At 41.5% G+C, this 25,558-nt stretch overlaps 1 protein-coding gene across 1 annotated transcript in view; it reads left to right on the top strand.

Moving 5' to 3' along the window:
- The first annotated feature begins 3,216 nt into the window (after nucleotides 1-3,216).
- The window catches only part of TNFRSF11A (TNF receptor superfamily member 11a), a 134,686-nt gene continuing 112,344 nt past the window's right edge, over nucleotides 3,217-25,558 (top strand). Inside the window, exon 1 of the mRNA XM_068236760.1 lies at nucleotides 3,217-3,694. Within this exon, the coding sequence (XP_068092861.1) occupies nucleotides 3,623-3,694 (72 nt within the window). The 5' untranslated portion in view covers nucleotides 3,217-3,622. The remainder of the gene's footprint in view (nucleotides 3,695-25,558) is intronic.

A 25,558-nucleotide genomic window follows, 5' to 3' on the forward strand; every position in this document is an offset into this window, starting at 1 on the left:
TAACATAGCAAGTCATATGTAAGCCATAATGTCCCCCAATGGCCTGCAAAAGCCTGCAGCTCAATCTCAACCATACACACACGATCATTTTAGCAACATATACTGCGACACTGTCCCCAGCATGCAATCAATGTTCAAAATGCATATTTTCAAAAGTCCCTCACCCCAAAACTACCCTTTCCCCAGTAAACGCATGAAGTGCAAATTATCCACCCCTATACATGCACACACTGCCTTTACGTTACCTCTAGCCCCCCTTCACTCTCACACCGACCATGCCTGGAAAATAACTCCCAGCAGCAGCCATTCATTCACGTGGTGCCCGAAGAAGTCTTTGTGGGCCAGACAGTGAAGCATACCCAGGTGACAACATGCCGTCCAACCTGCTGTCCAATTGGACAACAGTGTCTCCTTGTCTCCTGATGTGGAATTGCATTGGAAACCAGCAAATGACTGCTTTCTAGCTTCCATGTGGAAGGGTGGCATCTGCACTGCTATTCTATATGCGAACCACCAGTATTTAACCATTTCAGCCGCCTGGACGTGATGCTCACGTCCAGGCGGCTGTTTTGCTGCGGTGCCATGCTTCGGCGATTGCGCCCCCGTGCTGTCCCCCGGTAGCCCTGGGGATCAGTGAACGGGAACATGGTTCCTGATCACCGATCCGTGTCCCCAGCAGAAAAGCCGAAGCGCTCTTACTAGAGGCTTCAGTCTTTCTGCCAATAAAATTTTCCGCGTCCTCATTGTGCTTCCGGTTAGCGAGAAGCACAAGGAGAAAAAAATAAACTCAAGGTGGCCATCTTGTGGCCAAATAGTAAAACTACATCTACATATTTTTTACATTACAATTTACACATATAATAACATTAAAAATTAACTGTTTATTTCCCACACTAAAATATTACCCAAATAACATTTTTCATGGAAAAAAAAATGACAATAAAAAAAACAAAAAAACAAAACATAAATAGTCACCTAAGGGTCTGAACTTTTTAAATATGCATTTGAAGGGGGTATACTACTAACATTTTTTAAATTATAAGCTTGTAAATAGTGATGGACACAAAACGGAAAAAATGCACCTTTATTTCCCAATAATATATTGGCGCCATACATTGTGATAGGGACAAAATTTAAATGGTGTCATAACCGAGACAAACGGGCAAATAAAAATACATAGGTTTTAATTATGGTAGCGTGGATTATTTTAAAGCTATAATGGCCGAAAACTGAGAAATGATGAATTTTTTCAATTTTTTTCTTATTAATCCTGTTAAAACGCATTTATAAAAAAATAATTCTTAGCAAAATGTACCACCCAAAGAAAGCCTAATTAGTGGTGGAATAAACAAGATATAGATCAATAAATTGTGATAAGAAGTGATAAAGTTATTAGCGAATGAATGGGAGGTGAAAATTGCTCTGATGCATAAGGTGAAAAGTCCCCGCGGGCTGAAATAGTTAAAGATGCAGCAGGCCGCATCTATAAGTAATACATTTTGTGTGTGGGGGCCGGTAAAAAAGCCTCAGGGGGCCGCATACGGCACACAGGCCTTAGTTTGAAGACCACTGGTTTAGAGGCTGCAATTTCTGCAAAAGGAGGATCTACTAAATATTGATTTCATTTCTTTTTTTGCGGTGCCCAAATTTATGCACCTGCCTAATTTTGTTTAAACAATTATTGCACACTTTCTGTAAATCCAATAGAGTAACCAAGCAGCTCAGGGTGACCCAAACTACTAGGAATGTATAGGGGGATAAAAGGAACCAAAAAGCCCTCCTACTAAAAAAGCAAAGCTTGGTGTAAATCCAATAAACTTCATTTCACTTCTCAAATATCACTGTGTGTGTCTCCTATATGATATATTTAACTGACAATTTTTTATCGTAACAACCAAATATTTATACAGGAAAATCATGACTACTAACAAGGTAACCCAAACTTTCGCATCACACTGTATGTACTAACCCTGCTTCCTTGCTGTGTTTACTCTACAGTTAGAAGTGGTAACACAAGCACAGGGGCAGAAGGGCCCCTCCATGGAATGGGGGCCTGAAGCCAATGAGGGCAGATAACATCCTTGCTCCATTATTATATTGCCATAACACTGCAGCTTGTTTTATAGATTTTTACCTCACATCATGTCTTTTGCCTCGCACCACTTCTTACTGCAGTGCTTCTTTCTGTCCCAAAACAGGCATGAATTCTGTGACAGCGGCCCTACTTTACAAATCTTGGAGACAGGAAACACAAACAATATGAATGCACCGCACCTGCTTTATGTATATAATAATCACATAATACTACTGACTAAGCTAGTACGCTTACTTTCCTAAAGGTGCGTACACACGTCCAACTAAGTGAACAAACAACAGGAGGACATGACCAACCGCACTACAACTCATTGACACAACCTGTATTTCCACACAGTCTAAACAACTAAACAACCAATTCATTAACATATTGCATGTGCAAGCGGAATGACAGAGTCATGGCTGCATTGAAAACAAGAACAAAATGATCAAATGACTTGTACACATGTGGCCAACTGCACGATATCAGCCCAACAGTCGTGTGAATTAATCCTCCAGGTGGATCGGGCAAACCTCCTGTTATCAGCTGGCCGCCTAGTCATTTGTGCGCGTACACAACTATCTTTCAACAGACCAAGTTTAGACAATAGTTGGGTGGAATAGTTGCATGTGTGTATGTGCCTTAAAAGCCTAGTATAACTTCAGGGTGGCGCAGGTATTAGAGGTGGAGTAAAAGTTAGAGATTACCCTAATGTAGTTGCTAAAGAAATACTCTAGGGGGTTCCTTGGGTCCAGCTGTGATTGCAGTCTCTATATCCATAATTGCTACACCACTACTATGCAGACCACATCCTTGCATTATATCACACGGCTAAAGGGTGGCAGAGTGGTTTGGGGCAGGAAAGTGCAGTGGGCAGAAACATAACTGAGAGGAAAATGAGCCCCAGCAAACTTTTTGCAAAAATGCATTGTTATTTAAAAAAAATAAATACAGCACACACAAATGTTTTAACCACCAAGTGCATAGTGAAAATATGCAGGTAGTGTAATGATTAAACCTTCCCTTCCTACCAGGATGTAGACTATATTATTTATTTTGCCAGTGTATAAAGTCCATGTATATCTTTCTCCAAGCAGTGGGAGGGGACTGGGGCTGGCTTGACAAGTGGGAAAAGGCAGAAGAGACGTGGAAGCCACAGAGGGAAGTAGCTGCAGTCTGTGTGCTATTCAGACTACAAGCTATTCAGACTACAAGAAACCGAAAGCCAGCTTCACTCTGCCCTAGACTAGACGTGTGTTTGCCTGGCCGTAGAGGAGGTGGAAAGTGGAAACTTATATGTCTGGATTTGCTAAGGACACACTTGAGATGCGAGCTGGGGACGGGCAGCGAACACTTATGTGAAGAAGAGAATCATTGCCAATAATGCAGCACGTGAGCAGAGAGTAGACAGTGTCACTGTGTGTGCGGGATTTGGGTGCTGACACCACGCTGCTGCTGTATACTTGTAGTTTGCTCGGAGTCAGCTGGACGAAGAAGAATCTTCCGGTGGATTAATTTGTATCATTTGCAGAGAGAAAGAAAATCAGGATGAAAGAACGCCAAGCAGCATGGATTTTCTGTGCCCTCCTTGCCACAATGAGCAGATTGGATGCACAAACAGTAAGTGTGTTCCATTTGAAGAATAAGCTGAATTTGTAGAAGTTGACTTGAAAGTACAACCAATTGATGGGGAATTCCTAAATGTTGTAAAATGTGTGGAAGACATGGGTTTGGTGCAGTGGGTAAATTTTGTAGAGGTAACACTGTTGCAAAACATCATTCTTTCCTGTAAGGCTAGGTTCACAGTGTTGCATTCCTTGTATACAGGAACGCAATGTAACAAAAAGTCATACCAGGCACTGGCCACATTGCGTTGCAAACTGCTACTCGGTTCATTCACATCAACTAGCGCAGATGGCCATGCGATCAGAACGCAACACGTATGATCACACCCCATCTGCGCTGCTATGAGCTACGCTGCTATGAGCTACGCTGCTGATCCCATTCACTACAGTGAATGAGCCAGCGCTGCGCTTCCCCAAAAATGCATGCAGCAGTGCGATAGCGCATTGCACTGCTGTGGTACAGCAGAAGTGCAGTCTATGCACTTCTGCCATTCTTGCATGTTGCACACCAAACGCACTGCTGAAATGCGCACGTCTGCGTATAGTGGGAACCAGGCCTCAGTGTGTGCGTTTTTTTGTGCTAATGCATGCAGTGCATTACAATGCTACACTCCGTTATACCGCAACGCAACGCACTGTGAACATCGTATAGGTGCTACATTGAAGTTCGGCAAGCAGCATTACAAAAGGGCTGTTATGCCGCACAGCAAAGCACCACTGTGAATGTAGCCTGAAGGAAGGAATCTGGTCAGGTCAAACCTTTACATGTGTTCATTAAAGATACAATCAAATTGTTTGATTCTTACAGTATGGCTTTGCTCACAGTGGGTGTTGTGTTCCATGTTACAGCAGGAATGCAACATAATGGATGGGGAAAGCGGAGTCGCACCTTACCCGTGCATTGCATTGGATACAGTGAAGCTTACAGTCAATGAAAAGTATGTTTCACTTTTACTGTTAATGCTGCAATTCAGCAATTAGGCTTCGTTTACACTGCAAACCGCAATTCCAATTTGTGATTTTCACTGGATGCTAGCAACACAAGAAGAAAAACGCACAAAACACTGACTTTTATTTTATTGGATCAAAAATCGGAATCAAATGTAAAATCGCATCAAAATTGGAATCACATGTAGTGTGAAACGGCCCTAACAAAGTGTCCGTTTTGCCCTACTGCAATGCACCACTGTGAATGTAGCCTGGATTGATTATATACAAAAATTGTGCTTTATTATTCGATTCAGAAAATCAGTTTTCTTGAAATCATTGGCAATGATCTGACTGATTTTTCATGAAGATTGAATAGCATATGATTGGTCCAGAGCAGTTTGTTGCATCATGATCATAATAAATAAGCTTTGACTGGAATGTCTGGGTTCGCATCTTCTTTTTACTGTAGCATATGATTGATCTACTGCATATGCATTCAATCAATTGTAATAGATTTTATTTATTTAAACTTATTATGATTACTTTTTATTTGATCATCTTTTGCAAAATTCCACCAAACGTGAGTATGATATCAGTTTGAAAAACCTTGAGATGTAATTGATCTGGAAAATCAAATAAAAGAAAAATACATCTAAAATAATGGTATCACAGATGGCCACTTTCAGTGCTGCTTTTACACAGGGACATTGCGTTCCCTGTAAAAATAGGATCACAAAAGAGGGAAAAAGTTGTATTGCGTGTTATGTGCTTATTGCGATGCATACAGTACACACAAAGTCTGCTTCACTGCAACTTCTAACGCACTTGATATGGGGTACTGTACTGCATGCAGTGTGCTATGTGCTGATCTGAATGTACCATTACAATATACTGTAATTGCATTGTGTTAGCAATGTAATTGTATTATCCGAAACAATGCCCCAGTGTGAAAGTAGCCTTAGGCCCGGTTCAAATTAGCGTTCTGAGCCAAAAGGATCCGGTGAGCGGATCCAGTCTCCGCTTCACCGGATCCGGATGGCTCATTCCGTGGCCCGGTTCACATAGTGAAAACGGATCTGATCAATAATTGATCGGATCCATTTTCACTCAGCAATACATACCTAATCTTACGTAGCAGCCGGTGGTAGAGGCTTCCCCTTCTTCCGCTGTGACTACACAGCGCGTCATGTGACTGGTCACATGACGTGTCATGTAGTCACATTTACGTGGAAGAAGATGGAAGCCTCTACTGTCGGCTGCTACAGAAGATTAGGTATGTATAAACCATCCCTCACCCACCCGCCTGGCTGCTGCACTCTCCCCTCACCCTCCCGTCGCTAGATTTGTGTCGGCACATGCCCCCAACCCCCGTGGAACGATCCGTTTCTTCACTAGTGTGAAGAAACATTCTGTTTTACATTGCCCCAATGCTGCTGCATTTTTTGGCCGGATCTGTTCCGCTAAGCAGAACGGTCCGGAAAATTAGGGCCTGCAGCAATTTTTAGGTCCGGGGATCAGAACGTACGGAACATATCCGTACCATGGGACGCATGTGAATGGATTTATAGGTTAACATTGGATCCATTCACATCCGTTACGTTTGTACAGTATATGTTCCGGTTCCGATCTGCAAAAAAACGCTAATGTGAACCGGGCCTTAGGGCCCATTCACACTTCACTTTACTAGAGATTTCCACGGCGCTATGAATCGCTGGCGATCGGTAACGTTTCGGAAAGCGCTAGTGCAATGTATAGTATATGGCAGTGATCTCACTGCAGCGATCGCCAGCAATTTGTGGAAATCGCAAACGCGGTGCAGGCATCGCTTTTTCACGATTTTGGAATTATCAGGGTGCAAAGTTAAAGAATTGTGTTTGTGCTCAGTGAAGATAGCTCAAAAATCAGTATGCAAAACGTTAGTGGTTTTGCCATCCCCGGTGTGGGCCCTAACGGTTTGTGGTACTCTGTGCAATTGATGGCCCCAACTAATAAAGTGTGACGGAGCTAGGGTTATTTGTGGGTTAAACAGAACTCTGCATTTGACTATGAAACAAAGGACCTGCCATATCCCCATTAAAATTCAGTGGTGGGCAGGCTCTATTATGTTCTTAGAGCACAAGCAGGTGCCATGGTGCTGATTTCAATGTTAAGGGGCAGAGGAGATCTTGCTGGGGTAACTAATATCGATGATACTTGCTGAACAGACACAGTGTAGAGAGTACATTAGACAGGCCAATCCATTTCAGGTTAATAGGAGTCAGAAATGGATTGATTGCTATTGTTATCGCTCCTGTTAACGTTATCTATGAATAACAATCAGAAGGACTGATGGGCTGCTAGAGTTCCCTTGGCTATTGCTGATTGTGGTATAAAGTTGGAAGTATGCAACTGATATAGGATCCCTTATGAGATGCAGTTACTATAAGAACATATTGTATAATAGATGCCCTCTAGCAGGTTATTTAAAAGATCCTACACCTGAAGTAAAAATGGTCAATTATTGTAAAGATCATTCCTGATTGGCTGTTGTGGGCTACTACAGTTTCACTGTTCTCTCTGCCTTTTTTTTATTTTTTTATGAGAGTCTATAAATAAGTCAGTTATTCATGTTTTGAAACCTTTGACAGAAGGAGATCAGCATCCCAAAAATGACAGCAGGGATGGGCTGCACCTTAATGGGGAGGGTGCAGCTGCATTGGGGGAGAAGATGGCTAAACGGTTGGAGGAGATTTTAAACTAGGATCTGGGGGGAGGCGGGAGGATAAAGTCTCAATATGTAGACAAGATAAGGTAAAAAGACAGTGGGAGCCTAACATTATGGGGGGTGGAGAGGGGGGTGGAGACAGTGTAAAGATTAAGGAGGTTGGTAAAACTTCAAGTAGCCCATTTCGTGTAAACAAAATTGGTAAATGTGTTGGTAAAAATATAAAGTGCATGGTAACCAATGCTCGGAGCCTTGCAAATAAAATAGACGAACTAGAGTTCATTCTGAATGACAAAGGCTATGACATTGTGGGAATAACCGAGACATGGATGGATGAAAGCCATGACTGGATAGCTAATTTAAAAGGATACAATGTGTTTAGGAGGGATAGAACAGGGAAAAAAGGTGGAGGGGTTTGTCTCTTTGTTAAGAATTCTTTTACAGCTGTCCTCAACGATGAGATGGAGGAAGATTGCGAAGATGTGGAGTCCGTTTGGGTAAATATTCATGGTGGAAATAAAAGTTGCCAATTGCTTATTGGGGTATGCTACAGACCACCTCTTATTAATGAAGCTGCAGAACTGCGATTACTACAGCAGATTGAAAAAGCTGCAAGTAAAAACGAGGTCATAATTATGGGCGACTTCAACTTTCCAGACATTGACTGGGGTATTGAGGCTACCCACTCTGGTAAAAGCAGCAGATTTCTGGCAGCACTACAGGACAATTACTTGACTCAAATGGTAACGGAACCAACTAGGGGGAATGCGTTACTGGATCTGATCATTTCTAATAGACCAGATAATGTATCAAATGTGCAGGTTCAAGAACATTTGGGAAATAGTGATCACAACATGATAACGTTTGATCTGGTGACTGATAGGCCACGGGGCAGCGGGACCACTAAAACTATGAATTTTAGAAAAGCAAAGTTCAATCAAATTAGGCAGGCACTAAGTTTGGTGAACTGGGATAATGTACTACAAGGGGACGACACTGAAGGGAAATGGCAAGCTTTTAAACGTATTCTCAATCAATCAATATTGTAGTATGTATATCCCATATGGAAACAAAATGTCTAGGAATAAAAAAAGGCCTCTATGGATGAATAGAAAGGTTAGGGATAAAATGAAGAGGAAAAAGAATGCCTATAAGGTCCTAAAACAGGAGGGGACTGAGGCTGCACTAAGCAATTATAAGGAGTGCAATAAAAATTGTAAAAAAGAAATTAGGCTGGCAAAGATCGAAGCTGAAAATCAAATCGCTAGGGATATCAAATCTAACCCAAAAAAGTTTTACAAGTACATCAACTCTAAAAAAAGAAAGGTTGACTGTATAGGAATCCTAAAGGATGAGGGTGGGAACTCAATGGTGGACGACCAAGGTAAGGCAGAGTTATTAAATGCTTTCTTTGCTTCTGTCTTCACAAAGGAAATAGCACTGTTGCAAATTACAGAGGCAGAAGAGTCTCAATCTTCTAACTGTAATATTAAATACTTAACGCAGGAAGAAGTAAAGGCAAGACTAAATAAATTAAAAATAGACAAGGCACCTGGCCCGGATGGCATGCATCCTCGGGTCCTAAGAGAATTAAGTTCAGTTATAGCTAAGCCCCTTTATCTTATCTTTTGTGACTCTCTTGCAACTAGCAGAGTCCCAGTGGATTGGCGTACAGCCCACGTTTTCCCATTATTTAAGAAGGGCAAAAAATCTGATCCAGGAAATTATAGACCTGTAAGCTTAACATCAGTTGTATGCAAACTATTTGAGGGGTTACTAAGAGATACTATACATGACTTCATAGTAGAAAATAATCTTATTTCTCAGCATCAACATGGGTTTACTAAACACAGGTCCTGTTTGACTAACATGCTCAGCTTTTATGAGGTAGTGAATGCTAATATGGATATTGGGAATGCTGTAGATGTGATATACTTGGACTTTGCAAAGGCCTTCGACACTGTTCCCCACAGAAGTCTGGTGCAAAAGTTGAGGATGCAAGGACTGGGGAAGAGTTTGTGTGCATGGATAGGGAACTGGCTAATGGACAGAAAACAAAGAGTTGTGGTCAATGGATCGTACTCAAAATGGGAGACTGTTAGCAGTGGGGTCCCACAGGGGTCTGTACTGGGTCCAGTGCTCTTCAATTTATTTATTAACGACCTAGTAGATGCAGTAGTGAGCAATGTTGCTATTTTTGCAGATGATACAAAATTGTGCAGAATCATCAACTCTCAGGAAGATAGTGTCATATTGCAACAGGATCTGGATAGGATGGCTATATGGGCACATACATGGCAGATGAAATTCAATGTTGACAAATGTAAAGTCATGCATTTTGGTCGTACCAATGGTCTAGCACCATACAAAATAAATGGGATACAGTTGGGAACATCAAACTTGGAGAAGGACTTAGGAGTACTCATCGACAACAAGTTAAATAATCGTACTCAATGCCAAGCCGCTGCAGCTAAAGCGAACAAAATTTTGGGATGCATTAAAAGGGAAATAAAAACTCGAGATGCTAGCATAATATTGCCCCTGTTTAACTCTCTAGTAAGGCCACATCTGGAATATGGAATTCAGTTCTGGGCACCACATTACAAAAAAGATATTGCAGTTTTAGAGCAGGTGCAGAGACGAGCTACAAAATTGATACGTGGGATGGAAGGTCTCGCTTACCAAGAAAGGTTAGATAAACTGGGTTTATTTAGTCTAGAGAAAAGACGCCTTAGAGGAGATCTAATTAACATGTATAAATACATTAGAGGGCAATATAATAGCTTGGCGGATGAGCTTTTTGTCCCTAGGCCTTCTCAAAGGACTCGAGGACATGAGCTGCGCATGGAGGAAAAACGTTTTAGCCATTTATTTAGGAAAGGGTTCTTTACAGTAAGAGTGGTTAAGATGTGGAATGCATTGCCACAGGAAGTCGTTATGGCAAACTCTATACCTGCATTTAAAGGGGGCTTAGATGCTTTCCTTGCGTTGAAAGACATCCATGGCTACAATTACTAGGTTATGCCTAATGAGGTTGATCCAGGGATTTTATCTGATTGCCATCTGGAGTCAGGAAGGAATTTTTCCCATTTGGGGCTAATTGGACCATGCCTGGTGGGGTTTTTTTCGCCTTCCTCTGGATCAACAGGGGTATGTGGGGGACGGGCTGGAGTTGTACTTTGTACTGGTTGAACTCGATGGACGTATGTCTTTTTTTAGCCAAAATAACTATGTAACTATGTAACAGTTTATTTTGGTGAAGGGTGTGCTCAGGCTTGCCTTTACTGAGCAGAGAATGGAGAATCCCCTGAGCTGCTGTCTACTGATGATCAGCCACATGGTTTACAAGAAAGCCTATGCTGCGGAAACTCCCTACATCCTATCATTGTGTACCGAGAAAGAACAGGATCCAGCGCTGTACTGCGTATCTTGTACTGTGTCACTGGAGAGACATGGCCTACCAGTTGTAATGTGTGAGATAGTGCAGCATATATCTACAAGTGATAGTGTTTATACATTCAGCCAGGTAATGGAAGCATTATAAGATTGTGAGCCCCTCTAATGCTGGGAATACATGGTTCGTTTCTGCCGTGCTTGTCTGCTCTCGATCGTTTTTGCCGCTCGATTCAGCTCTCGATTCTTATCTTCCTCTCGTTTTTCTTATCTTTTCCATTCACGTCTATCAGAAATCGAGCGCCCAAAGAATCAAAATCGAGATCGGACATGTTGGAAATTATCTATCGAACCATCTTATCAGCTTAAAAATTAACCGTGTATTCCCAGCATTAGGGACAGTTAGTGACAAGACTATATACTGTGTAGGGCCCAGTTCACATTGGCCTTAAAGTTGCAGGCGAACAGAGAGGCAGAAGAGGACAGCGTTGGAGCGATCAGGCCGGAGGGAGCTGGAGGAAGCCCCAGGTATGTATATTTTATTGCTAATCCCCCATATCAGGTTCCCTTTAAAAGCAGTCCATTTAGCAGAGCTAAGCATACTGAATCCTAACGGAAGTGAATGGATCCTATGTTAATCAATAGGATTCATTCACATTGCTCTGTTAGAATGGAAACTTGCGGCTCGTTCCACTGAACGGACTGCAAGTTTGGGTCTGCAGCGGTTTTTCCTGATTGACCCGCCTGGCGCTTTGACCGCGTGCTGATGGTACAGAGGGTCACTGATGGAAAAATGATGCCTTTTAAAAACTGATCTGTTCCAGGGATCAGTTTTTACATGGATCAGTTTTTCATCCTTGCAAACGCGAACTGGACCTAGAAGCGTTGCAGAAGAAGTTTGTGTTATATAAATACTAATAATAATGATGTTGGCAGTAGTTGTACTATAGCATCGCATGACACAAGCTCTGCTGCATTTTTTGTTTACATTATTTTTATTCAGATGACATAAAACAAACAACAACAGCAACATCCCTGCCTCCTTTTTGTTTTCTGAAGCCTCCAGATTCTTGACTGTCAGGCTTATTACGTGTTTCCTACATTGGTAAAACCAAAGGAGAAGAAAGAGAGGCAGTTTATGGCAGCCTCATCACTCTATCATGATGCAGTTACATTAGCTGCTGTCTAATCAGCTGTTAACAAGTTATATGATTATTTTTATGCATGACTGTGTGATGTATTTTAAATAACTAGGAAGACAATCACCATGAAACAAAGGACAATGTTTGGTACTGCAGATAATTGATTGCGCTGGAGGTTTGCTCAGAGTATTGGAATCGTAACAAATTCTGTTAAAAAAAAAAAGGTTACCCACTAGAGAATGCCCGTGACAGGAAGATCCACCATGCTCTTTTTCCCATTGGTAAAGCAATGATTTCTTGATGGCAGAACTGACAGAAAATGAGGGCACAGCCCCACTTATGAAAGACCACTCAAAGAAAAGCTGGATTCAAAAAAAGCCAATGAAACACATGTTCCTGCCCCCCTTCCCCCCTCCCCCTCCTCCTCCACAGGGAGAGACTGGAATACTCTCAGCAATTGCATCTTCCTTCCTATACTGCTCTGGCTCTCATGTCACCTGTGGGCAGCTATGCCCACTACCCCTGGCACTTCCTCAATTATCACCTGCACACTAAAGAGATTGTGGTTGCCACAACTGCTTCATTGGCCCCGGAATGCTTTTCTGATGTTGTGCTGCTTGTGTGGGGGAAGAGAGGAAGTGGAGACACAGTCACAGCTTAGTAAAAATAAATGTACTTTTCCCAGTAAGGCCCCATTTACACTGAGGGCTTTTCTGCAGTATTTCGGAACCATTCTGACTGCAGTGCTTCCGACTTGTGTACATTTCAAACGAGCTGCATATGGCATTTTGGAACAATTGCATTTTGCTTCCAAAGTGGGAACCAGGCCTAACAACAGGGATGTGTAAGGAAAGAAGAAAGTTACAGCAATAACTGTCCATAGTGGGGATGGACCGATCTTAGCTGCTAGATAGCCAAAGCTATTTAAACATTTCAGCTGGTGTTTATCATTTGAGTAGAAATGGTCAGTGAGACGCTAATAATTCTGGCTTGCATACAAATTATTTGCAGCTAGTAAATAACTGAGCTAATCAAAACTGAAGTGCATTTGGTTACAGCAGATCCAAGCTGCAGTTTGCATTACAGTTGCATGTGAGTCAGAATTATCAGCATATTGCTGACCATCTCTACTTTGAGGTTTTCTCTAAGGCCCTGTCCACAGTGAGGTGTTGTGGTGCAGCTGGAGGCATTTTAACGCAGAAAGTCACACTGCAATAGTGAGTCTATACAATGTTCAGAGTGCATCCGGTGCAATCCAGTGGACTACAGTATGCCATCGCAGTGCATGCAGTGACCGCATGATGCATATGTTAACAGTGGCAGTGAAACATACTTTTCATTTACTGTAGTACTGAGTCACTGTACTGGTTGCATGACATAGGATGTGACGTTATCATTCCATTGCTTTGCGTTCCTGTTTTTACAGGGAACGCATCGCAGTTGCTACCGTGAACCTATCCTCATTGCTGTGCATAGAGCTGGCTCCCAAGAAATTCCTGATGAAGTTCCAGACTGGTTCCTAAATTCCATATTTGTTTTCTGCATTATATATATATATATTCAGTAGTAAGCCCACCAAGTTGGCTTATCCTAACTACCCTGAAGGAGCACTAAGGCCCGGTTCATTCTTGTATTTAAAATCGGTCCAATATCGGATCGGAACAGAGCAGATCCTAACAGATTAGAACAAATCCAATGTTAACCTGTGGATCCGTTCACATTGGTTTGTTAGATCGGTTCTATTCCACATGATCCGCTGATTTCCTGTAATTTTTCTGGACCGCTGAGCCCAGTGGAACGGAAATGGAAGTTGAAACGCTGCATTGGGAGCAATGAGAAAGCTGAACATTTCTTCACCTTAGTGAAGAAACGACCCGTTGTAAACAGAAAAATATTCTTTAGTGATGGGGAGGGGATAAGGGTACACGGAAGCAGCTGAGTGGCAACGGAGTGAAATCGGATCTGATCGACCTGTAATCGGATCCGTTTGCCACTTAATTGCCAGTGTGAACCGGGCCTAGTGGTCATGGATACTTTATTTTACATGAAGACGATGATTGAAAAAAATGGAATTTATTGATACATAAGAATGTACATAAAGCAAATGTTCATTTCTGAAGGATATTTTGTGTGGTGACAGCTGTCAGCTGATATAAACCCGTGACATACAGAGGGTTAATACAAAACTACCTCCAGATTGATCAAAATAGATTAAGTTTACATGGATAGTTTTGAAGGAAAAAAACAACGCTGTGTTTTACCACATTCTAAGACATCCATTGTGATAACCTGTGAGCCTGTATAGATATGTATAGCTAGGGAGTGGCCCAGTTGAGGGAGTTTAATAGAGTAGTACTTGCAGTGTCTAGGTTGCTGCTTCTACACTCAACCGCGTACATGTGAATGGGCTGTGGCGGAATTTTCCACAGTGAAATGTGGATTGTGGTAATGAGACTGGCTAAATGCCGGGTGAAGCTGCCAGTGCCTCATCACCACTGACAGCTGGCTGACACCCGACCTGGGAAACTTCCATGTGTGTTTTTTCCAGGCGTTGGCAAAACAGTTTGAACTAAGGGTAACTTGGCTGTTTAGTTTGATGTTTAGCTAAACGTGAGCTGCTTTTATAGTACAACTGTGCTTGTTTCCTAGCTAAGCTTACAGAGAAAAATGGCTGCTGTAGGCAGTCAAAAGACTTTTCCAGTGGTGCCTTTTTTGTAGCCCATTAAAATTGCATGCATTAATGACTAAATATAGACATTAAACTCCTAGCAAAAGTTTTAGCTACTCGTCTCAACTCTGCAATAACCACATTCATAAGCAATGACCAGGTAGGCTTTATGCCACATAGACAGGCAAGTGACGCTGTGCGACACCTTTTGCCCCTAATACACCAGGCCCGCACTTCCCAGCTCCCATCTATGCTCCTATCACTGGACATAACTAAAGCGTTTGACTCGGTTTCATGGTCTTATCTTATGGCTACACTCCAGGCATGGGGGTTTGGTACTAATCTGATAAAGTGGGTCAAAGCTCTTTACTCACATCCTGTAGCAACAGTAGCTTATAATGGCTTTAAATCTTCCCCCTTCCCCATATCACGAGGAACCCGTCAAGGTTGCCCCCTTTCCCCCTTATTATTTGCGCTATCAATCGAGCCCCTAGCTATACAGATTAGAAATAGCTTAGAGATACATGGTATACTGCTGGGAAGGAGAACACATAAGGTTGGCCTATTCGTGGATGACTTAATAGTTTGCATATCACGACCTACCAGCTCCATTCTTGCTTTGAACAAGATTCTAAAACAATTTGGTATAATTTCAGGATAATGTGTTAACCCGACAAAATCAAACGCTTTAAATATTTCCCTCCCGTTTCAACTGATGCAAGCATTACAAGATGCTTTGCATAAACTCATATATCTTGGCATTTATCTTACTAATTCTTATGATACGCTCTACCAACATAATTTCCCCTCACTTGTAAGGGAATTGACGGACCTGTTGGAGTGCTGGAAGAGGTACTCTATTTCCTGGTTAGGCAGAATTGCGGCCATAAAAATGACCTTTCTTCCTAATCTGCTATATGCCATCAGACTATTACCTATCCCTCCTTCTTCCTCCTTTCTTGAATCTCTACAGCGGAAAATCAACAGCTTTATTTGAGGTGCTCAGAAGCCAAGATTCAAAAAACTTTATCTCTGTCGACTAAGGGCAGATGGAGGGATGGGAGTACCTAATGTTACCCATTATTATATAAAGCAGCTCATTTGGCTATCCTGGCAAACTGGCATTTAGAAAGTGATAGACCAGCCTGGGTGGATATTGAAAGCCAGCTTATTGCTCCTATCAATATTAGAAATCTTCTGTGGCTTACACCAGTATACCGCGCCAAGATTGACAACCCCATTATGAAGCACTCTCTTCAGGTGGGGGATAGTTGTAAATATTCTGGTCGCTTAATGTCCGCCCATAGGCCACTTCTTTCTTGGGCGATCCCTCATTCCCAGCAGCTTTAAATTCTTCCGGTCCATACCAATGGAGGATCTCTGCTAAACTTCATAGAATCCAGGATTTCGTTACTAATACCGGTATTAAATCCTTTGACTACTTACATGAGAAATCTGCACTTTCACCCTCTGAACTATTCCGTTATATGCAGATATCCCACTTTGTAAAGCAACACCTCACAAATGTAGAATCCCCAACAAGTAGGACCTTTTTTGAAAACATCTGTGACACCAATTCTCACTCCCCAGGGATTATTTTATTTATCTACTAGAAGCTCACTCTCACGCACTCACAGAGCAAACCTGAATACATACTTAAATGGGAGAAAGACATAGGCCTGCAGGTTGATTACATAGATATGTGCGATATTTGGGAAAATATCCCTAAAATATCAATAAATGCCTACCTTGTTGAAGTAAATTATAAAGTATTATTTAGATGGTATTTAGTTCCACTTAGGGTGGCCAAGTACAATAAAAAATGCTCGGGGATTGCTTTAGAGGATGTAGAATGGCAGGCACCTTTGCGCATATATGGTGGAACTGTAAAAAAAAGTTTGCAGATTGTGGATCAGGGTGTGCACTTGGGCATCATCTCTGGTCAATGCCCAGGTTTCGCGAAAACCTCTTCATGTCTTATTGGGTTGCCCTTACCCAAATCTATCTTTAGCTCAAAACGCCCTTGTTAATTACATTTTTACGGTAACTAAAATAAAAATAGCAGTGGCCTGGAATACTCAATCCTTACCTTTTGAAGCTATTAAAAACAAACTTGGCAACATATTGTTGTTTGAAAAGCTGAGAGCCCGTATGAATGATATGAAAAAGTATCATAAAATCTGGGATTCCCTAATTGCTTATCTATTAAGCCCTGATCAAATAACAATGGTGGGTAATCAATGATACCTCTACTTGGTTGTTTCCATAGACATCTGGTGTAACAGAGATCAGATTGGACACTCCTCGTCTCTAGTCTCTCTATACTCTCTAAACTTTCTTGACTTTCCTAAATCTCTCCCTCGTTCTTCTACCTATACCTCTGTACTTTACTTCATCTCTCTATCTTTCTTAAATGTATCCTTCTTAAATACAAACAACTATACTAAGTTGCAGATACAATACCCCTTTGTTAAAACTTCATTGAAGACTACAGTATTAAAAGCCATTTCTCCTTCCTTTTTTACGGACTATCTATTGTAGTAAGTACCCCCAACCCAATGAGAGTTATGTTCTCACTAGTTAAGTAAGCAAACCTGTCCTCGCTGGAGGCCTGGTCTCATATGCATGGGTATTGAACAAGTCGATCTAGGTTTGTCTTCATCCGACCCTGCTTGAGTTAGTGACGGATGGTAGGCTTCCTATATAATAGTTTTTGGGAAAATCTCCTGTCTATACGTTAATTTTATAAGCTCCCAGTAATTTCTAAGGTATTTTAACTGGAACTAACATTACCAATGCAGAGACCTTTTTCTACCCTTTTTCTAAACAGTACGAAAATAGTGGTTGGTAATGAATGTTACTATGTTGTATGTAGTATTATATGATTGATTTAACTTGAAGTACATTTATTATTTCACAAAGTTGCTGTTAATGTATTTGCTGTAACTGTGAAGTTTTGTTGCAAGTTTTTTATACCTCTTTACAAAACCTTCAATAAAAATGATTGAAACTAAAAAAAAAAAAAATTAAATAAAATTGCATGCATTGGTATTCCACGTACATGTAGTAGTGGCACATGTAGCAACCAAGGGACAGGCAACATGCAAGCCTGCCTGCACCGACTTCTCCGATTTTCCACTGTAGGACACGCTGGTTTACACTTAGCCATCTTTACCAAATTACATGGATGGACTTTAGTCACTTTCTGAAGCTGGTTGTCCACCACATATGGCTTTACTCCAGTGATGCACTGCGGAGTGGCTATCTATGAGCTCATCTGGATCCTTCCATGAGATAAATCTATGTTTGTGAAGAACTAGTGGATTGACTGTGACTGAGCCCATTCACACTTGGTCGGCTACGATTGAGCCACTTTATACACATGACTGTCATGTTGTCCAGCTGGCTGGCTGTGATTGGGCCTCCATGCTGATTATACATTATAACTAACAGATTTGATTCAACAGCTTTAGCCTAGATACACTGTTTACGTTTTTGATGCTTAAAGGATACCCGAACTGAAATGTGACATAATGAGATAGGCATGTGTATGTACAGTGCCTAGCACACAAATAGCTATGCTGTGTTCCTTTTTTTTCTTTCTCTGCCTGAAAGAGTTAAATATCAGGTATGTAAGTGGCTGACTCAGTCCTGACTCAGACAGGAAGTGACTACAGTGTGCCCCTCACTGATAAGAAATTCCAACTATAAAACACTTTCCTAGCAGAAAAAGGTTTCTGAGAGCAAGAAAGAGGTAAAAAAGGGGAATTTCTTATCATTGAGGGTCACACTGTAGTCACTTTCTGTCTGAGTCAGGACTGAGTCAGCCACTTACATACCTGATATTTAACTCTTTCAGGCAGAGAAAGAAAAAAAGGAACACAGCATAGTTATTTGTGTGCTAGGCACTGTACATACACATGTCTATCTCATTATGTCACATTTCAGGTCAGGTATCCTTTAAGGAGACAGTGACTTACATATGATTTGCTGTATGATATATGAATAATCCTTTGGACTTGTTGATCTCATGTATCAAGTGTGTATGCGTTTAACATCTTTTTCCATCATGATCCCTATAGAAAATCTTACTTTTATTCTATACATAGAAAAGGGTACCGGTATTTGCATATTTACAATTTAGATACATTTTTATCTTTGCTTTTCAATATTGAATAAAATTATCTTTGTTTTAGTATATTGCTTTATATATAGTCATAGAGCAAATCTGCCAACATCAAACCAAGGAATCCTAAATTGGATAATACCTTTAATGATGGGGTTCTTTCAAGCTTTCTAAACTCATGTATCATCTAAGCATGATACAGAACTTGATCACAACTGTCTAAAGCTGAATGCTACTTGCACAAGCTTATATATGATTTTGTATACATCTGAAGGAGGGATCTGAACATTGCCAGATCTTTTGCAGCAACTATGCCTGAGTGATGTCCGAGCCCATTATTCCTCTCCTCAGCCCGCCAGCCACGGAAGCTGCTCCATTGTGTGCATCATCCCTCCTCCCATTTCATAGCAACATGGCTGCATCCCCATAGCATTCAGCCCTGTGTATGCACTTGTGATTTACCTTCATCAGTACCATTCCTGTCTGTCAGCTCCTTTAGTCACATGGTACCCACAGGTATGCAACCCATGTAGCAGGTGGGAAGGTGTGACTGCTGTACTTGCACAACCACACATTTCTACTGACTGACAGGCTGTCCTGGCTGTCAGACTCTAGTAGGGGCGGAAATACAAAAGCTAGGTAGACACACACTAGACTCCCAAGCTTAATTCTTGACCTGAATACTATCTGCACTGAATTTTTATGTGCTCCCCATGTTTGTATTTTTTTCTTCTGGACACTGTTTTTTCCCACCTCCCAAAAACATTCTGTTCGAATAATTCACTTCCACTAAGTAGTGGACATATTTTATGGCTTGGGTAGCAGCTTATGAGTGGGAAACATACACACACGACCAGGGTAGCTGCTGAGAGTGCACTGGCTGCAGGCACCTGTCAGGTGGAGTGAATCAATGCTTTTGCACAGGCGCTTTGACTCCAGTCCAATACACTGTGATGCAATACAATACAGCACTGCACAGTTTTTTTATTTCAGACAACAAATCTATTTCCTCCCACCTGAATGCTAATTTATGCAATTCCTGCTAGATTTGGTATGGCAGGTAAAGAGTGTATGACAGTACACCTGATTGCAAGGCCTGGGTTGTGTCACAAAGCGTGGCCTTGTTCTCCTGTACCTCCTCTTCCATCCTGTGTGCTGGGTTAGCGTTGCCGGTCCCATTGGTAGGACTGCTTTTCAGGAATAGCTCATTTCTATTATTTGCAAATTGAAACTGGAAACATCTAAATCAGTAGAAATTGCATTTAATTCTGCATGCAAATGCAACAAAATTTGCATCAAGTCAGAAGAACTGCAGTTAACTGCTTATCTCTGTTCTGAAGCTAGGCCTGAAAATACAGGAAGTACAGCAAAGCAAACAGGAAATGCAACATATAATTACATAACACAGTGACAACTATAAAACTCCACCCATGTTAATGAAAAATATACACATACACAAAAAAAATTGTTCTAGATTTCGGCATAAAAATTAGCAGATTATAGTTGTAATTTCTCCATTTCCATGTTTACTTCAAATGTTCTTGCAGCTCTCTTTCTGTTGTATCTGATAGCTTAAAGGCTTATTAGCTGCAAAGCTAATACTCCACCAAGAGCATTTGAATAGAGGTCAGAGGCAGCCAGGAAAACAGGAAAACGTGTTCTCCAGGCAGGAAGACATCTGAATCACATACTTGATTGCTTCCCAAATACAACAATGTATGTTTTCCTAAGGATTGTGCCTTCAGTTATCTCACACCCACTCCTAACTACCTTTTTCCTCAGTAATAATAACTGCAGGTAAATGCTAAAAGCCAAAACAGAAAGCTGGGGTCATTTGGCAGGCAATCTTTCAGACCACATAAACTACCATTATATACATGATAAGAATCAGGATGTAACTATTAAATGCCAAAAATCTGATTAAAATGCCGAACTCAAATTTAAAACAACAACGTATCCTCCTACAGTGTGCCATAGCTCACTTATTCAGTAGTAAAATGATTTCTGTTAAATATAATTGTATGCAAATCTAATTAGGATAGCTATCTGTTATTGAGTGGTATACAGTGGCTTGCAAAAGTATTCGGCCCCCTTGAAGTTTTCCACATTTTGTCACATTACTGCCACAAACATGAATCAATTTTATTGGAATTCCACGTGAAAGACCAATACAAAGTGGTGTACACGTGAGAAGTGGAACGAAAATCATACATGATTCCAAAAATTTTTTACAAATCAATAACTACAAAGTGGGGTGTGCGTAATTATTCAGCCCCCTGAGTCAACACTGTGTAGAACCACCTTTTGCTGCAATTACAGCTGCCAGTCTTTTAGGGTATGTCTCTACCAGCTTTGCACATCTAGAGACTGAAATATTTGCCCATTCTTCTTTGCAAAAGTGCTCCAGCTCAGTCAGATTAGATGGACAGCGTTTGTGAACAGCAGTTTTCAGATCTTGCCACAATTTCTCGATTGGATTTAGATCTGGACTTTGACTGGGCCATTCTAACACATTAATATGTTTTGTATTAAACCATTCCATTGTTGCCCTGGCTTTATGTTTAGGGTCATTATCCTGCTGGAAGGTGAACCTCCGCCCCAGTCTCAAGTCTTTTGCAGACTCCAAGAGGTTTTCTTCCAAGATTGCCCTGTATTTGGCTCCATCCATCTTCCCATCAACTCTGACCAGCTTCCTTGTCCCTGCTGAAGAGAAGCACCCCCAGAGCATGATGCTGCCACCACCATATTTGACAGTGGAGATGGTGCATTCTGAGTGATGTGCAGTGTTAGTTTTCCGCCACACATAGCGTTTTGCATTTTGGCCAAAAAGTTCCATTTTGGTCTCTTCTGACCAGATCACCTTCTTCCACATGTTTGCTGTGTCCCCACATGGCTTGTGGCAAACTGCAAATGGGACTTCTTATGCTTTTCTGTTAACAATGGCTTTCTTCTTGCCACTCTTCCATAAAGGTCAACTTTGTGCAGTGCATGACTAATAGTTGTCCTATGGACAGATTCCCCCACCTGAGCTGTAGATCTCTGCAGCTCGTCCAGAGTCATCATGGGCCTCTTGACTGCATTTCTGATCAGCGTTCTCCTTGTTCGGCCTGTGAGTTTAGGTGGACGGCCTTGTCTTGGTAGGTTTACAGTTGTGTCATACTCCTTCCATTTCTGAATGATCGCTTGAACAGTGCTCCTTGGGATGTTCAAGGCTTTGGAAATCTTTTTGTAGCCTAAGCTTGCTTTAAATTTCTCAATAACTTTATCCCTGACCTGTCCGGTGTGTTCTTTGGACTTCATGGTGTTGTTGCTCCCAATATTCTCTTAGACAACCTCTGAGGCCGTCAAAGAGCAGCTGTATTTGTACTGACATTAGATTACACACAGGTGCACTCTATTTAGTCATTAGCACTCATCAGGCAATGTCTCTGGGCAACTGACTGCACTCAGACCAAAGGGGGCTGAATAATTACGCACACCCCACTTTGCAGTTATTGATTTGTTAAAAATGTTTGGAATCATGTATGATTTTCGTTCCACTTCTCACATGTACAACACTTTGTATTGGACTTTCACGTGGAATTCCAATAAAATTGATTCATGTTTGTGGCAGTAATATGACAAAATGTGGAAAACTTCAAGAGGGCAGTGGCTCCACCCACTGTCCGGAAGCAAAGTGGTATCTTAACACAAAAGAAACGCCCAGGCAATAATAAAACTGCATTACAAACAGTTAAAAGTATAAAGTGTGAGGAGGCTTACTTCAAGGAAGACAAATTCAAATGGTAAAATGAACTTTAATATGCACTTGGCCAACTGCCAAGTGCATATTAAAGTTCATTTTACAGTTTTATCATACCTTGGGCACCTCTTTCCTAATTTGTGTTATCCACCCTCCCTCGGCAGGGGGATTCTATTTGGTCAGGTGGTTGACACCACCCCAAAAGCCATCTAGAACCTTTTTGCACCGAGAGAGCAACCATGTCCAACTCATCTGGACACCCGAGTGGAGTCGGGTTTGTGCATCTCCACCCACATACAGTGGTTGGTTGCCCTTCTGCAACCTTCCTTTGTACCTTCACTTATTCTACCTCTATTCTCCATTGTTGTGACTTACTGCACCATCGGGGCTCCCGGTGTCTCTGTGTTTTTTGTTCCTCTCCAGGGTGGTCCCAGCTCACCCTATCTACCTGTAGTGTATTATCCTGCCTTGTAGACAATTGTTTGCCTTCCTTCATATGGCTTCTTCTTAGAACCGGGTAAATGGCTTGTCACTTGTCTTCATATGGTATCTTCATATAACTGGGTAAATGGCTTGTCACTTGTCCTCATATGGTATCTTCATATAACTGGGTAAATGGCTTGTCACTTGTCTTCATATGGTATCTTCATATAACTGGGTAAATGGCTTGTCACTTGTCTTCATGTGGTTTCTCCATATAACTGGGTAAATGGCTTGTCACTTGTCTTCATGTGGTTTCTCCATATAACTGGGTAAATGGCTTGTCACTTGATGTCCTCTGTCAGTTGAATCTTATCATGATGATAAAAGTCGGTGTGCATCATCATCTTTTGAGTTTGTTTGTAGAGTTCTTCTAAATATGGGGCATAGTAGCTAACTGCCTATCCATAGACTGTCAGTCACTAGAGATGTGTGGCTGCAGCAGATATAACAGACTTCCCTGCCCATTATGGTTTTGATACGAGGACAGGGCACACATGGTGGGCACACAAAATATTACACGTTAGGCAGAATTTTAACATTCTTCACTTAGGGGTGCATTTGCACAAGCACAAAAGCCAGGACACTAGCATTGTCTAATTAAGAGTCCGTAGAAAGGGTCAATGAGATACTAATAATTCAAATTTAATGAAAATTGTATGCAGCTTAGTATCGGGCCAATCATAAATCTGCAAGAGGAGCACTTTATTGGCCAAGTTTGAAGCTGCATTCAATTTGTTTGCAAATCAAAATATCGATGTATAGCTTTTCACAGTGCCTGGATGGTTAATGGAGGAGTTATCAGGCAAAAAAAAAAAAAGATGAGTTTCACTTACCTGGGGTTCTACCAGCACCATGCAGCCATCCTGTGCCCTCGTAGTCACTCACTGCTGCTCCAGTCCTGCCGCGAGCTAGTTTAGTTTTTGCCGACCTCGGGGCATTGCGTACATTTTTACGCATTCCCGCTGGTGCAGGAACATTAAGATATAAGTTTTTACGCGTTAGTGGTTCAATGCGTAAAAATGTACGCGTTGAACCACTAACGCGTAGAAACTTATATGTTAATGTTCCTGCACCAGCGGGAATGTGTACAAATGTACGCAATGCGGCCCGCCGACCCCGAGGACGGCAAAAACAAAGCTAGCTGACGGAGGGGGACCAGAGCAGCAGTGAATGACTAGACAGCACAGGATGGCTGCATGGGGCTGGTAGAAGTAAGTAGAGGTAAGTGAAACTCATTTTTTTTTTTTTGCCTGATAACTCCTTAAAAGGGACTCCGAGCAGTACAGAAACTATGGAAATATGCATATCATTTTAAAGCTCTCTTACTCCTCTTTCCAATGATATATAAACCGCTGCCCTACTCCTTTTAGTTTTCGCTATTTTCGAGATTGAAATTGCCGCGGCCGCGATTTCAATCGCGAAAATAAAGAAAACTAAAAGGCGTAGAGCGACGATTTAGGTGTCGTCAGAAAGAGGAGAAAGAGAGCTTTGAAATGATATCCATCTTTCCATAGTTACTTGTATTACACAGGACGACACTTTCCCCAGTGTCAGCAGCTCCATTCAGCAGAAAAAGTCGGCCTGTGTAATACAAGTAACTATGGAAAGATGGATATCATTTTAAAGCTCTCTTTCTCCTCTTTCTGGCGACACCTAAATCGTTGCCCTACGCCTTTTAGTTTTCTTTATTTTCGCGATTGAAATAGCGGCCGCGTCAATTTCAATCGCGAAAATAGCGAAAACTAAAAGGCGTAGGGCGGCGGTTTATATATTATTGGAAAGAGGAGAAAGAGAGCTTTAAAATGATATGCATCTTTCCATAGTTTCTGCGCTGCTCGGAGTCCCTTTAAGGGCTCTGACACAGTAGGATACCTTGAGCAAGACAACCTAACAGTGCTACTTCCTTTAGCATTACTGAAAATTTGCTACTGCAGTCAGGGCAATGCAAATACCAATTTAATTTTACATCTCTTTTCATTATTAAGGTAGACAAACAATGGGGCAATAGCAACTTGATTCTGCAATGATCAGTTATTCCACAAACTATGAATTGTGATAGTTAATAATCTCAGCACAAAACTGTTCAACAGTCAAACCGCTGCCCTGCTATCTTTACATTGTTTGATACAATACAATATAACCATTGATTGCAGCTCCTTATAAAATTTTGGTCAATGAGCTGAATAGATCAGGAGTGAGGGGAAATGGATTACCGGCGTATTTGAAAGTTGGAGTGACTTGGTACGCCACCCATATGTGAGGCAATTAGGTGTGTGTACAGATACTTACAGGTCCCACTGATAGATCACTTTGTTGCACATGCTGATACCTTAGTACAGGCTTTGCAATTGCTTCTTCATCTGTGTTCTTGCTGCTTCCCCATCATTGATGTTTCTATCTTCAGCTGACCTACTTCCTGACATCAAACCCCCTTCTAACTCCTGATTCAAACATCCTCCAACATAAACTCCAGCCTTATACCGAGCCCTAACTACTTCCAGTTGGACCGCTTCCTCATGCCTAACTGTAATGTACTAAATTAGCCAGTAAATCTAACCTCCCCCTACACTATGACTCATCACCAACCCGACTAAAATGATGCCTGCCCCTACCCAATACTCACCTCCGGTCATCATCATACCTGGTGCTCTATAGATGCATAAACTTGTTT

The sequence above is a fragment of the Hyperolius riggenbachi genome, chromosome 5 (genome assembly GCF_040937935.1).
Source record: "Hyperolius riggenbachi isolate aHypRig1 chromosome 5, aHypRig1.pri, whole genome shotgun sequence".
NCBI lineage: Eukaryota > Metazoa > Chordata > Amphibia > Anura > Hyperoliidae > Hyperolius > Hyperolius riggenbachi.